At 41.1% G+C, this 15,491-nt stretch overlaps 1 protein-coding gene across 10 annotated transcripts in view; it reads right to left on the bottom strand.

The window, feature by feature from the left end:
* The window catches only part of KIF14 (kinesin family member 14), a 68,410-nt gene extending 59,330 nt beyond the window's left edge, over window positions 1–9,080 (bottom strand). Inside the window, exons 1-7 of one of the 10 annotated variants that reach the window (XM_063726018.1) lie at window positions 8,988–9,080; window positions 8,687–8,825; window positions 7,827–7,949; window positions 6,815–7,100; window positions 5,875–6,730; window positions 3,615–3,869; window positions 2,586–2,673 (exon numbers count right to left, since the gene is read on the bottom strand). In XM_063726018.1, coding sequence (XP_063582088.1) covers window positions 2,586–2,673; window positions 3,615–3,869; window positions 5,875–6,730; window positions 6,815–6,986 — 1,371 coding nt within the window. In that variant the 5' untranslated portion in view covers window positions 6,987–7,100; window positions 7,827–7,949; window positions 8,687–8,825; window positions 8,988–9,080. Of the gene's footprint in view, window positions 1–2,585; window positions 2,674–3,614; window positions 3,870–5,874; window positions 7,101–7,826; window positions 7,950–8,686 lie in introns of all 10 variants that reach the window. The other 9 variants (XM_063726019.1, XM_024237762.3, XM_054523539.2 and 6 more) reach the window with 9 other exon arrangements.
* Between the last annotated feature and the right edge of the window lie 6,411 nt (window positions 9,081–15,491).

Raw genomic sequence — 15,491 nt, 5'->3', positions numbered from 1 at the left:
GGTAATTCCAAAGTTGATATAACCACAGTTAGTTGGGCTCACTATGTGCCAGGCACTCTTCAAATCCTTTTGTATAGATCAACTAATTTAATCCTCACAACAAACTTATGAGAGAGATATTGTCAATTGTCATCTCTATTGTCTATTCTGAAACACAGAGAGACATTAAGTAAATTGTTCAAGATCACATTTCTACTGCAGTGATGAAGCTTAGATTCAAATTCAAATAATGTATCTCCAAAGTCCATGCTCTTTTTTTTTTTTTTTTTTTTTTTTGAGACAGAGTCTTGCTCTGTCACCCAGGCTGGAGTACAGTGGCATGATCTCAGCTCACTGCAATCTCCACCTCCAGGGTTCAAGCGATTCTCCCGCCTCAGCCTCCCAAATAGCTAGGATTACAGGCGCCTGCCACCACACCAAGCTAATTTTTGTATTTTTAGTAGAGACAGGGTTTTACCATGTTAGCCAGGCTGGTCTCAAACTCCCGACCTCAAGTGATTTGCCTGCCTCGGCCTCCCAAAGTGCTGGGATTACAGGCGTGAGCCACCGTGCCTGGCCGACCATGCTCTTAAGCATTCATTACCCTATATTATTCAATGACGTAGTCATTCCATGCAAAATCTGAGCCTCCCAGTCCTTTGAAATCATTCCAAAGACCTTTGCCTCAACTTCACTTATCTATCTCTTCCTGGCTTTACCTTCAAATTACTATCCCTCTAAAATCTGGACAGCCAAGAGGAATCTGCCCCACAAGCCCACAGCTTTCTCACTCTCTTATGCCCACTAAACTTGGACTTGAATCATATTTCATCTCATAGTCTCAAGACCACCATGTTTCTATTGATCCCCATACTCCTCCTATTTTCAATTTAATTACTGGGAATGAGAGGATGAGGGTAGAAGACAGAGGAGAGGCAGTATATCCACAGAAGAGACAGAACTCATCAATTACTTAAATCTGCTTTTCCTCTTGTGATCTCAAAAAATGACATCGATATCTAATCCGGTTGTCCAACCAGAAACATTGATTTCTCTCTCCCTCATCCTCCATTTCCAATAATCAGCAAGTCTTACCAGTTATACTTACTAAGACGACTGTCCTTCATGAGCCAAGTTCTGCAGGCCTCTCTAGTTTATTCTCTTTTTCTTTTTTTTTTTTTTGAGGCAGAGTCATGCTCTCTGTCACCCAGGCTGGAGTGCAGTGGCGCGATCTTGACTCACTGCAACCTCCATCTCCCGGGTTCCAAGTGATTTTCCTGCCTCAGCCTCCCAGGTGCCTGGGATTATAGGCATGTGCCACCACACCAGGCTAATTTTTGTATTTTTAGGAGAGGCAGGATTTCACCATGTTGGCCAGGCTGGTCTCAAACTCCTGATCTCAGGTGATCCGCCCGCTTTGGCCTTCCAAAGTGCTGGGATTACAGGCGTGAGCCACCACGCCCAGTGTCTAGTTTCTTCTCTTATCGCTCTCCACCCTCAAATTCCATGCTCAAAACAAAGTGAACAATTTATAGATTCCCAAAGGCTCCCTACTTTTTTGCTTTCAAATCTTGGTACATGCTGCTCCCTCTTCCTGGAATGTCCTTCTCCCCTTCTTCACCAAGCTAATAATGCTATGTATCCTTCAAAAATAAGCTCAGCTGCTCCTTCCTCTGAGAGAATGTCTCCCTCCAACCTTCTATGTTCTTTTTTACATGTTCTATTAGAGCATCTACTTTAGTTTGTTTAGCATTTAATTGATTGTACTTGGCTATTAACTGACTTATTTCTCTCACTACACTCTTTTGAATACAGGGACTGGGTCTTTTAACTCCACACCCCTAATCTAGCACAATTTTCCCAGCTTCCTTTATCATAAAAAATACTGGAGGAAAAGCATGAAAATTATAAAATCCCAAGCTCTACACCAGACTAACTGACTCAGAACCCCCAGAAGAGATTTTTAGCGAGTGTGTACATACACATACACATGCACATATATGTCCCTGCCAAGAATCCCTGGTGATTCTTATGACCAAGAAAATTTGAGAAAAAAAAATTTTGATCTAACAAGCTGCCTGGCAACAGCAGAATGCTCAGTAAAAGGTAGCTGAATGTGTAAATGAATAAGTGAAACAGGAAGCCAGTACAGCCTATTCAGGTGTAGAACAGTGGAAAAAGCATGGCTTTTGAAGTCAACTCTGGGTTCAAATCCCAATTTCACTACTCTTTCTGAGTCACATTGTCCAAAAGGTTATGCCTGCTGTCCTTAGTTAAGCTGTGCACCTATCTGACTATAAAGACATGTATAATAGCACATAGCTACCATGTTTGTGAGCCTCTACATATACACAAAAGTAAAGCAAAAACAAGGGAGAGAAGACAAGGGAGAAGAGACGACTTCACTATCACTGCCCACCAGGTGAAATTGATTCTGAATTTAGAATTTCCACCCTCTCTCTCCATACCACTGTTCCAAAGAAGAGTGATCTATAAATTAGAACTGATCTTCCATTAAGTATTTCCTTAGTGGCCATGACTGATTTGAACTTGATTTGACTATTTTCTACTCTGATAAGAAGCTTGCAGGTATTATAAGAACATACCTCTTGGGTTTGTTTTCTGGCTACTTGAGAAAAAAGATCTTCACAAAATCTTGGAATTATTCCTGGTTCTTCACTAAATCCCATCATCCTGAAAAATACATTATGAATAAGGGGGAAATAAAACTAATTCATTTTTTTAAAATTCTTTTTGGGGAAATGGGCTGGGAAGGGAGTAGGAAGCAAGTTCATTGAATCTCATAATTAAGAATCTGGACTCTGAAGTCAAATCTGCCTGAGTCCAAATCTTGACTCCAAGATATTTAACCTCACTAAACTTCAATTTCCTCTACTGTAAAATGGGAATAATAAAACTATCTAATTCAGAGAATTATTGTGAGAGAATATAAGCAAAGTCTTTAGCACAGTGTCTGGAATATAGTAAGAACTCAAATGTTGGGCAACTCGCTCGGGTCCCCTTCCACGCTGTGGAAGCTTTGTTCTTTCACTCTTCACAACAAACCTTGCTACAAAAAAAAAAAAAAAAAAAAAAAAAGAACTCAAATGTTAGCTACTGTTAAAATGCTCAGTATTTCCTTCTAGGACAGGTATTATTATCATAGCTACCATTTATCAGATGCCCCCCCACCCTTTTTTCTTAAGAGATGGGGACTAAGTTGCCCAGGCTGGACTCGAACTCCTGCGCTTAAGCAATCCTCCTACCTCAGCTTCTCAAGTAGCTGAGACTACAGGTGTGTGCCATCACATCTAGCTTAGATGCCTTACTTTTAATTCTCACCGAAATACTTATAAGATAACCTCTCTAGGCCTCAGTTTATGTAAAATATATAAAGTACAGTAAAATAGGGCCAATGATAATTACAAGATGAATTGTATCAAGGCAAATGTGTAAACTGAAGCCCAGAGGCTAAGTAAATTGCCCAAGTTTGCAGAACTGGTATATAAAATGGATGAGATTTGGGCCAAGATCTGTGTGGTTTCAAAACTATATTCTTTCTATCACTCCCATGCTGCTTCTCACAAAAGTATATTTAAACACTTCTGGATAATTGCATTTCCAATACAACTTACGTATATGATTTTCCAGAGCCAGTCTGACCATAAGCAAAAAGACAGGTATTGAAGCCTTCAAAGGCTCTTTCTAGGAGTGGTGCTGCTAGCTTCTCATAGACAATTGTCTGGCTAGCGTAGTGAGGATGACATTCATCAAAAGACCAGAATGAAATATCATAAATAAAATTATAAACTTGTTTCATGTCAGGATGTTCCACAGTTATTTCTTTCCCACTCATGAAGACTACCTGGGATGCTTTTTCAATCTTCTCTCTTGAAAGAAGCACAAAGAAAAAAATCAAGTAACTAAAATTATCATGGGTATTATTCTCACAGAACATAATAAATACCTCAAAACTATTTAAACAATCTTCTAAGGCAAGATAATTCTTTATTTTTATGTGGAAAATGCAGATAAGCAAACATAATTCTAGTGGGTTTCCAAAATATATTTCCTGTGGCTCCAGTGCCACCAAAGGGAAAATCCCAGATTTCTCCAGAAAACCTATCCTACTTTTACAAGATTTTTTCCTCTTTTTTTTTTTCTCTTGAACTATACCTTTTCCCATCCCACCTACTATAATCTACCTATACTCTTCATTCAAATCTAGAAACATCTTTATTATACAAATTTGGAGGGGTACCAATCTAAATAAAGCTGGCATAAAATACAAATATAATTTTAACAAACTCAGTTGACTATAAGTTTGAATCATAAGTCTCTCTTGACTACTAAAGATCTCTCCTCCTTCCTCTAGATTCTCTCCCTTAAAATCATGAATCTTCCTGTATACCCTTTTTCCCTTTGAGACTTAGGTGGAAATCTTTCATTTACTTTAGATCTACAGAAAAACATCATCACTCCTTGTCTGGCTCCAGATATACACTCCCTCCCCGCTCCATCCCTGACTCTGAGACTGCTTTAAATCAGAATTTATTCTGGAAAAAACACCTGCTTCATCAATTTGACAAGTACTCTACCCTGGCCCTGCTTTCAAGGCTTGTCTGATAAGTTTGGAATCAGGCACTTGGTCCCTTACTAAGTTCAGTATAGTCATCCATCTTGCGTTTTGTCCCTACCAGCTCTTTCTATTGTTTCTCTTCCTGTCATGGTTCTTGAGGCTCTATTAGGCATTCCAATTCTCTCAAACCAACTCACCCTCAGTTCTCCCTCTTAATACTAACCCATTTGCACGAAAAAGATTCTACAGTACTGTATAACTTGCCTTTAACTACTGACCCCTTAGGTTCAAACTGGAGGTTCCTGCCCTGATGCAGTGGTCACCAAATCCTCTTCTAATTTGCTTAGAAACACAGCTTCAAGTTAAACACTACTAACCCTGTGAAGTTTTTCACTGTCCCTTAAAATATTTTAAACAACTACATTAAAATATTTTAAAACAATTACATTTTGTCACATTCACATTTTGTCATGTCCATCTTTTCCAATCTTATCTTTAATCTGTGTCTTTCCCATTCACAACCACTTTTAGAGAGAGATTTTTTGCCATCAAAATCAAATCTAATGTATCACTGCATTTATAACTACTATATAGTAATCAGAGACAATGATGATGATAATCACCACTCTGGAAAGGGTTTTGAAAGGACCTCTTTAGGGAACCAGTAATTTGTTATGGCTCTTCTTTTTTTTTTGAGACAGTCTCGTTCTGTCGCCCGGGCTGGAGTGCAGTGGCCTGATCTCAGCTCAGTGCAGCCTCTGCCTCCCAGGTTCAAGTGATTCTCCTGTCTCAGCCTCCCGAGTAACTGGGATTACAGGTGTTCAACACCATGCCCAGCTAATTTTTGTATTTTTAGTAGAGACAGGGTATCACCATATTGGCCAGGCTGGTCTCAAACCCCTGGCCTCAAGTGATCCGCCTGCCTTGGCCTCCCAAAGCACTGGGATTACAGGAGTGACCCACCACACCTGGCCTGTTATGGCTCCTTTTAAGGGATAGGTATAACATTCCAGCATATATTGCAGATCTGAAAGCAGATTTCATTACAGACCTAAGTGACTTATTCAGACTTTTTAAAAGCAATATATCTAGAGAAACTTCAATATACAAAATATTGTGATTCAATTTTTTAATTTTATAGTCAGTGATCAAAAATTATCAACACACTACAACTAGACCTAAAAGTTCTTTCTATATAAAAGTATTGCCAACAAGTTTGAAGATGCATGAATACACTGACCTTCCAAAGGCAGAGAGCAATTAAAGGTACATTACATGTAACTGCTTGGCTTTAGATTTTAAAAGGCATCACATACCTCTTGGTGAAAGGTCTTACGCGTACTGCCACTGTCACTTGACTATTCTCTACTTTTAAGGGGTCTTTTGCTGCAGAGGTGTTCTGAACTACAGTTTCTTCTTCGGGAAGAATTGTATTTTCTGCGGACCTTTCCTGTTTATTTGCAAGAAAGGAACTTTTTGGTCTTTGTTTAACTTGAAGGTTAGACATTCTATTCTTCAGTATTGATGGAGCTGGGCTCTTAAGCTGAGGCAGGCCGCACTTTGGTGTCAATTTGTGTTCTGTTGTACATTTTGTAGGTGTTCTTTTTTCTAAGCTCCCAAATTTATTTGGCGTTTTTGCAATTTCCTTCCCAATACTTCTATGATACAAGTTTCCTGTTCCCAACACTTTGATATCCAACTTGCTCTGAGTAGCTTTCGTTGTCAAGTGTCCTGATCTAACAACTTCAGTCTGACTCAGGGAAGCAATGGGTGGTCTATTACTTGAGTACTTAAGTGCAATATTTTCATTTGCTCTACCAGGGGCAGAAAATGTTTCTTTGTATTTCTTATCAGCCATCATTTCAATGACCTGTGGATCTTCATCTAAAGGTACAGAAGAGGCAACAAAAGAGTTTTTAGCATTATTTACAATCCTTACATTTGTTCTACTTTCCTTAGAAACACCATTATTTTCTGTTTCACCTCCCACATTCAGTGTCATTTTGACAGAATCTATTTCAGCTGTTTTCCACTTTTCTGCAGAATCTGTTTTAGCACGACGTTGTAATGTAAGACGTGTTTCTGCTGTTTTTTCAGTTGTGTCTTCCAACTCACTACCAAGCAAAGATGATTCTTTGTTCCTTGTAGTTCTTCTCTGAAGTGCCAATCTACCTACAGGATTAGGGGTAAGGGGCATGTCTGCTGTTTTTTTACTGGCAGAAATAACGTAAGTTCTATTTATGTCTCTGACTTTACCTGCAGATCTCAATAATGGATCATCATTTTCACATTCTGACATATCCAACTTCAAATGCAGCTTAAGTCGGCTACTGTGGGTGAGGGCATTCAGTGATGAACTATTTTGGGAAGAAGGAATATCAAGAATATCACCGCTGTTATTTCTATTATGAGTACTGTGTAATGACATTTTGGCAGACAGTTATTTAAAAAAGAATGTTACTAAGACCCTAAGCTCTTCTTTGGACATTCATTTGATTTCCAGCCATTTCTTATGTATCCATTTCTGAAAATATCTGCTAAACTGAAAGAAAAAAAAGATTTAGATCATATAGACTACAAACAAGCTTTAAAAATATATAGAGAACATCCCATTGTGTAAGTAAATTCCCAGAGGCATACATTACAATAGGTCACAATCTGCAGCTCAGATACTGCTTCCAAGCAGCTTCAGGCAAGTCTCTCAGAGAACTTACCATCATTATTCAACAAATATTGACTAAGTTTCCATTAGTGCCAGGCCCTCTGATAGATACTGTAGACTTCAAAGACAACAATACAATTCCCATTTCTTTAGTCTAGAAGAAATATACTGATAAGCCATATATCAGGCCAAATGTGTCAAGTGACTTAGAAGATGTAAAAAGTGCATGCCAACATAGATTTTCAAGTACTCCCAGTGTGCGGAGTGGGAAGGACTAAAGGAAACCCTAGCACCTAAATCAGAGTGTGGAGCAAAGTATTTTTATAAATACCTGCTACATGTATTTTTTTTTTTTTTTTTTTTTTTTTTTGCCAATGTTCCATAAGAAGGTTTATTTTATTTTATTTTTATAAAAATATTTTTTTTGAGACGGAGTCTTGCTCTGTCACCAGGCTGGAGTGCAGTGGCACGACCTTGGCTTGCTGCAACCTCCACCTCCTGTATTCAAGCGATTCTCCTGCCTTAGCCTCCCAAGTAGCTGGGACTACAGGCGCCCACCACCACGCCCAGCTAATTTTTGTATTTTTAGTATAGACGGGGTTTCACCATGTTGGCCAGGATGGTCTCGATCTCTTGACCTTGTGATCCACCCGCCTCGGCCTCCCAAAGTGCTCGGATTACAGGCGTGAGCCACCGCGTCCGGCCCACGTATGTTGAATACAGGAATGCCTATAGAGAAGATTAAAATGATTGGTGTCACGAGGCAGATTATTCCCAAGTACCACAGGCAGTAAGTACGATAAGTACTGTAAATTAATTGTGTTGAGAAAAACCATGCAAGATTAGATAAACAGACAACCTGCCCTTTAGCAGTAAGACAACAAATTAGACAGAGGTGTATGTAAATATACAGCAACAATATCTATCAGGTATTAACGTTTTAAAGAAAGGGAACAGCAGTGACAGCTAAGAGACCTGGCTTTTAGTCAACTTTGTATCCAACTCCTTACAAGGATGTAAACAAGACTTTAAATTTGCATGCCGCGTTCTAACCTTTAAAATTACACTGGTTCAAACTATTGCAAAGATTATTGCTATCGAGGAACAAATTAATGGAAGGTAATTTTTAAATGAGGCTTTTAAATTTTTACATAAGTAACAGTCATTACAAAAAAATTTCGTCAAGTTATAAACATCTCCCATCAACGTTTCAACTCAAAATACAGAATTTTCCTGTTATAAAATGAATTTAAAGGCAAAAAGAAGATTCTGGAAATTCTCTTGCAACTAAAAACCATTTGCGATTTGCACAAATCAATACGGTTTCTGTTTGAAGAGTTTCACCATCAGATTTTAAAGAGGACTGGAAGGAATCACAAGGAAAACAAGCACAATCCAAACCAAAACATCCGGTGATTCTGTTCCTTCTCTGCTAGTCATTACCAGGGGCTATGACTAAGAATTACCTCTTAATGCCAACCGACTCGGGGAGACTCGGGGAGAAGCCCACGGGCCGAGAGGCCCTGAAGTCCGGCTTCCCGGTCCCAGCAGAGACGCTGCCTTGCGCCCTTCGTTCGGGGACCCCTTCGCCGCCGACCTGGAATGCTAAGGAATTGAATGGGGGACCGGAGCTAAGGCCACCCGCCCGCAGAGCAGCGGTCGCCTGTAGGGAAAGCGTCCGCACGCCCTCCCCAGTGCCGAAACTTCGCCCCTCCGCAGGGTCCGGCACCTTGGGCACCCCCTCGAGACAGTCCCCAGGCCACTCACCACCTCCAGCGCCGGCTCCCCAGAAGGCCGCAATTTGAATGGGCGCCCCGCCTTCTGATTGGCTGCTGGGCGTCGCGTCGGGAGCCGCGCCTTCGCTTCCTCCCGCCCCCCGGAAGTGCCGGTGGTTGGCCTTCTCTGAATGCTAGACTCGCCCCACCCTCATCTCCCAGGCGACGCTCCCGCCCCTCCTCGGGTTCTGCTAAAGCGTGGAGCTTGGCCCCCTTTAAATCCGACCACAGGAAGGGGCGGCGGTCGCGGGCGCAGCGGGCACCTCGTTGAAGTGGGTGTTAAACGAAAAGCATGACAGTGACACTCTTGTCGATCTTTAATCTAAAAGAAGCCATTACATCGAAGACTTCACATTGTAAATGGATATTTGCCCCCAAGTTAATCGTAATAATTAACTTTTCTAGTGTTTCCTACGCAAGGCGTTCACGTAGGAAATATGCTAAATGTCTTATATGAATTTTTAAACAGTCCTGAAAATCTCGTGAGATAAATATTAATGTTATCCCTCGTTTACAGATGAGGAACTGAGGTTTAGAGTTAAACTTGTGAAAGATCAGACAATTAGCAGTGGCATAACTAGAACTTGAAGGTTCTTGCCGCCTTACAATGTAACTCCGTTTCAGTAAAAGTTCCCTTTTTTATTTTTATTTTTTTTTCTTTTTTGAGACGGAGTCTCGCTCTGCCGCCCAGGCTGGAGTGCAGTGGCCCCTGCAACCTCCGCCTCCCTGGTTCAAGCGATTCTCCTGCCTCAGCCTCCCGAGTAGCTGGGATTACAGGCGCACACCACCACGCCCAGCTAATTTTTGTATTTTTAGTAGAGACGGGGTTTCACCATATTGGCCAGGCTGGTCTCGAATTCCTGTCCTTGTAATCTGCCAGGCGTGAGCCACTGCGCCACCCGGCCCCCCATAAGATTTTGAAATCTGAAAAAAAATTAGAGACACATTCTGAAAAATAACCAGATAAATGAGAAAGACTACATAAATAGATATTGTAAAGCAACAATGTTTTTTAAACAGGCAAAAAGTACAGAGATATTGGAGAAGTATTCACTGAGATAGAGACCATAAGTAGCTCCAATTATATAGACCAACCAAACAGATGATAAAGTACTCATTCTAAATCTTACTCTAAAAATCATTCTAAAATTCAATTAAAATTAAGGTATAAGGAAACTATCAGAAAATAGAATATAATATTTATCAGGGCCAGGTGCGGTGGCTCACGCCTGTTATCTTAGCACTTTGGGAGACCAAGGCGGGCGGATCACTTGCAGTCAGGAGTTTAAAACCAGCCTGGCCAACATGGTGAAACCCCGTCTCTCCTAAAAATACAAAAATTAGCCAGGCGTGGTGGCGAGCCCGTGTAATCCCAGTTACTCAGGAGGCTGAGTCAGGAGAATCACGTGAACCGGGGAGGCAGAGGTTGCAGTGAGCCGAGATCGCGCCATTGCACTCCAGCCTGGGGGACAAGAGAGAAACTCTGTCTCAAGAAAAATAAAAAAATAAAAATTATCACATCTGTGGGAAAATGATCATTCAATTTAGAACCAAAGCAAGATATGTCAAAGAAAAGACAGACAAACTCAAATACATAAAAATTTTAAACATATGTATAATTCGAAATAATAAAAATAAAATGTAAGGTAACTGGAAATATATATTAAACATGACAGAAGACATAAAGACCTTTTTCAATTTTAAAAGGAAAATAAGCTCATAAATAGAATAAAAAATCAAATGGGCTATAAAAATGCACAAAGGTATTTCACACAAAAAAGAATTAATGGCCGGGTGCAGTGGCTCACGCCTGTAATGTCAGCACTTTGGGAGGCTGAGGCAGGTGGATCACCTGAAGTCAGGAGTTCGAGACCAGCCTGGCCAACATGGCGAAACCCCGTGTCTACTAAAAATACAAAAATTAGCCGGGTGTGGTGGCACCTGCCTGTAATTCAAGCTAGCTGGGAGACTGAGGCAGGAGAATCGCCTGAACCCGGGAGGCGGGGGTTTCAGTGAGCCCAGATCACACCATTGCACTCCAGCCTGGGCAACACAGCAAGACTGTCTCAAAAAAAAAAAAAAAAGAAAGAAAGAAAGAAAGAAAGAAAAGAGTTCACATACATATAAAAATAATTTATATAAAAATAGAATGCACATACCTGACCATTAAGTTCAACTTTAGAAAAGAATTAGGTACAAGCTTTTAAAAATTGTAATTTTGGTGCTGGTGATTTGCACCAAAATTTAAAAGTATACATTTCTTTTCTTTTTTTTTTTTTGTTTTGTTTTGAGAGGGAATCTCACTCTGTCATTCAGGCTGGAGTGCAGTGTCGTGATCTCAGGCCACTGCAGCCTCGACAGCCTGGTGTCTAGTGATCTTCCCGCCTCAGCCTCAGCCTCAGCCTCCCAAGCAGCTGGGATTACAGGCACACACCACCGCCCCGGCTAATTTTTTTTTTATTTTTTGTAGAGAAAGGGTTCTTGCCATATTGCTCAGGCTGGTCTAGAACTCCTGGGCTCGAAGGATCCACCCGCTTCAGCCTTCCAAATTCCTGAGGTTATAGGTGTGAGCCACCGTACCCAGCCTAAAGTATACATTTCTAGTGACATAAATTGGTATTCTTCTTTGAGGACAGGGACCATGTCTGTTTATAATGTATCCCTAGTGCTTAGTATAAGTCCTGATATATAGTAGATGCTTGATAAATATTTGCTGAGTAAATAACAACCCCTTTTAGGAAGCAATGTAATAATATATTGGGAGAACCATAAAGATATTCATACTCTTTGACCTAGTAAATGTACTACAGAAATTTATTCTAAGAAAATATTTTAGGCCGGGCACAGTGGCTCACACCTGTAATCCCAGCACTTTGGGAGGCCAAGCCGGGCAGATCACAAGGTCAGGAGATCGAGACCATCCTGGCTAATACGGTGAAGCCCCGTCTCTACTAAAAATACAAAAATTAGCCGGGCATGGTAGCGGGCGCCTGTAGTCCCAGCTACTCAGGAGGCTGAGGTAGGAGAATGGCATGAACCCGGGAGGCGGAGCTTGTGGTGATCTGAGATCGCGCCACTGCACTCCAGCCTGGGCAACAGAACAAGACTCTGTCTCAAAAAAAAAAAAAAGAAAAGAAAAGAAAATATTTTAGTAGAAACCAAAAAGTATGTAGGAATATTGTCTACCTATATTGGCCCCAAACTGGCAAAAAAAAAAAAATTGAACTACACAACCATGAGAGAATGGTTTAAATGAATAAAAATGAGGAAAACCTAATAAATTGTTACAACTATGAAGTGTCCATTAAAATTAGAATTATGAATTAAATATAAATAGGACCAGACAATGCCTGGCCTATAGACTAAATCATAATCGGCCCCACCAGACTGTGAACCCAGGATGAAGCAGGACCTTGTCTATCTCACCCTTGCCTTCCAGTGCCTGGCATGGAGCCTTCCTAGGACCATCATCTAACACTAACCACACTTCCCTCTTCTTCCTTTTTTTTTTTGAGATGGAGTCTTGCTGTGTCACCCAGGCTGAAGTGCAGTGGCGCGATCTTGGCTCACTGCAACCTCTGCCTCTGGGTTCAAGCAATTCTCCTGCCTCGGCATCCCATGTAGCTGGGATTACAGGCACCCGCCACCATACCCAGCTGTAGAGATAGGGTTTCGCCATATTGGCCAGGCTGGTCTGGAACTCCTAACCTAAGGCGATCTGCCCGCCTTGGCCTCCCAAAATGCTGGGATTATAGGTGTGAGACACCGTACCCGGCCACTTCCCTCTTCTTATTCTTGTTCTCTTAGATGCTCCCAATTTCATTCTAACCACAGGATTAATACTCCATAGTATCAAGGGTCACCTGTGAGCCACCTCCAGTTTACACAAGATGGATTTTGATGTGTTATTTATTACATAGAGATGGCGCTTCTCTCTGCAAATCCTGTTGGCAGCTGACTAGCAGAGAAAGTCACTTAACCTCTGGATGACTCAAATTTCTCATCTGGAAACTGCAGACGGTAATACTACCTACCCTGAAGACTTGTAATGAAGATTAAATTAGATAATATATGCAAAGTGCTTAGCATGGAACCCAGCACAGGATTAATGCTCAATAAATGTTAGCTACTAAATTTTGTATCCTAATGTAACTCTCCAAGGCACTGAAAAGCCCTATTCAAGCTAGTGCTGAGGAACTGGGATTGTGCATTTTATGGGCTCCCTGTTATAATGATAATGACATATTTTATTTTATGAAGGATGAGGATTATGATTTAATCCCTAGAAATAACCAACAAGATGAAATAGTGAGTCTTTTTTTAATGGTCTCCCTGTACTCTATTAAAAACCAGGAGAGAACAATGAAACACTGTCTCTAAGAGAGAGCAGTCCTTATCTCCACTTTGCTCCAATTTACTTAAATTTTTTAGAAATTCAGATCTTACATGCTCTTTGAAGGAAGACAAGAAAAAGGAACCTAGAAAATGAAGATTTGTCCAGCACGAGGTTCCTAGGGCAGGCAACCTGACGCCTCTCAACTCATTTCAAGGCTTCTCAATTCATTTCAAGGTTTAGTTCAAGGCTTAGTTCCTTAGTTCCTTAGTTCATTTCAAGTCTTAGTTCTTCTGAGTCAATGGCTAGCATCCCAGCTATACAGCAGTGATTGCTAGAAAAATAAATTTTCATAATATATGTGAAACACCTTTTAAAATGTGACAAATGGAGCTAGGCATTGTGGTTCATGACTGTAATCCCAGCTCTTTGAGAGGCCAAGGCAGAAGGATGGATTGAGACCAGGAGTTCAAGACCACCCTGGGCAACATAGGGTGACTCTGTCTCTACAAAAAAAGTCAAAAAACTAGCCGGGCGTGGTGGTGCATGCCTATAGTCCCAGCTAATTGGGATGCTGAATTAGAAGGGTCACTTGAGCCAGGGAGGTTGAGGCTGTGGTGAGGCTGGTTGCACCGCTACACTCCAGCCTGGGTGACAGAGCAAGACTTTGTCTCAAAAAATAAAAATAAATAAAATGTGACATATTACTGTATATAAATCTAAGTTGATACATTTTGACTATATATAGTTATATATATGTGATAATTAAAATAGATAATGCATATGAAAATATATAACGTGTATGATAATCTCATGTTCCAAGTATATTGCATGAAACATAAAGACTACATAAGTGTGAATTAAATCAGAACCAATTGAATTTTCAGTCATCTAAGATAACTCTACTGATAATATATTCCTTTCTTAGTTTCCTATCTTATTCACCTTTGCTTCAAACTTACCTTCACTTAAGCCCTTGTTTAGTAGGGCCGGTTCTACACCTGTGTCCTGGATTCATCTTCTCTGTCTTCCAGGGACTTCCCTGCATCAAATATCCCCTACTTTCCCTCCATTTTCAGCATCTCTCTTATCTGAAAAAAATAAGAAAAGATACCCCCCACCTTCCTGCTCCCCAGCTTCTGCCCTATCTATCTTGCTTCATGTTCAGGTTCCTCTTAGAGAGGGTACACCAGGTCAAGAGGGGATGTGATGCCCTTTGTATTCATGCGAGAGAAGCTTGGTCAGAGCTGTTAGCTCTGTTGGATGTGGTAGCAGCCAGAAGGAAAAACACAGTAAGACTGTGTTCTAAGGAAAGTGCTGAGAAGTAAAAACTCATTAAACCAAGGGGAAAGTAGAGGCCACCAACGCCCCAAATAAGCAGGATCCCTGTAACCATGGGAACGCAGCTGAAGCAGAAGATACAGGTGGGTGTGGTGGCTCACGCCTGTAATCCCAACACTTTGGGAGGCCAAGGCGGGTGGATAACTTGACGTCAAGAGTTCAAGACCAGCCTGGGCAACATGGCCAAACCCTGTCTACACTAAAAATATAAAAATTAGCCAGATGTAATGGCACCTGTCTGTAATCCCAGCTACGCAGGAGGCTGAAGCAGGAGAATCGCTTGAGCCCAAGAGGCAGAAATTGCAGTGAGTCGAGATGTTGCCACTGCACACCAGCCTGGGCGACAGAGGGATACTCTGTCTCAAAACAAAACAAAACAAAAAACAAGGTGCAAATCAGTAAGAGAGTTTGCGACTTTTTCCATGAACACAACTGAGGTGTCCACAGCTCTTTCATGTTGGATGCTAATCCCAAGGAACATTGTTTGGGTCAAGAGCACATTAGGGATGAGGACAGGCCACTGCCTCTTCATTCAGATTTCTTGAAGGCTGACTCTTACTTTCTCTACCCACTTTTTGTTCCTTCCCTTCACTCCTCAGTTCACTGGCAGCTAACTTCTTCCCCAACGATTTGATTCCATCATTATCATTATTGTGAGAGGCAAGAAAGGTATGATTCTAGTCAGTGAGCTTCAACATTAAACAGGGTTCTGTTCTACGAAAAAAGTGCCGACACACCTTCTCCAAGGTCACCAGTAACCTCACTGCTAGCTCTAATAAAAACTAAGCTTCAGGCCGGGTGCGGTGGCTCACGCCTGTAATC

The sequence above is a fragment of the Pongo abelii genome, chromosome 1, assembly GCF_028885655.2.
Source record: "Pongo abelii isolate AG06213 chromosome 1, NHGRI_mPonAbe1-v2.0_pri, whole genome shotgun sequence".
NCBI classification, from domain to species: domain Eukaryota; kingdom Metazoa; phylum Chordata; class Mammalia; order Primates; family Hominidae; genus Pongo; species Pongo abelii.
This window is presented reverse-complemented; position numbering and strand designations above follow the sequence as displayed.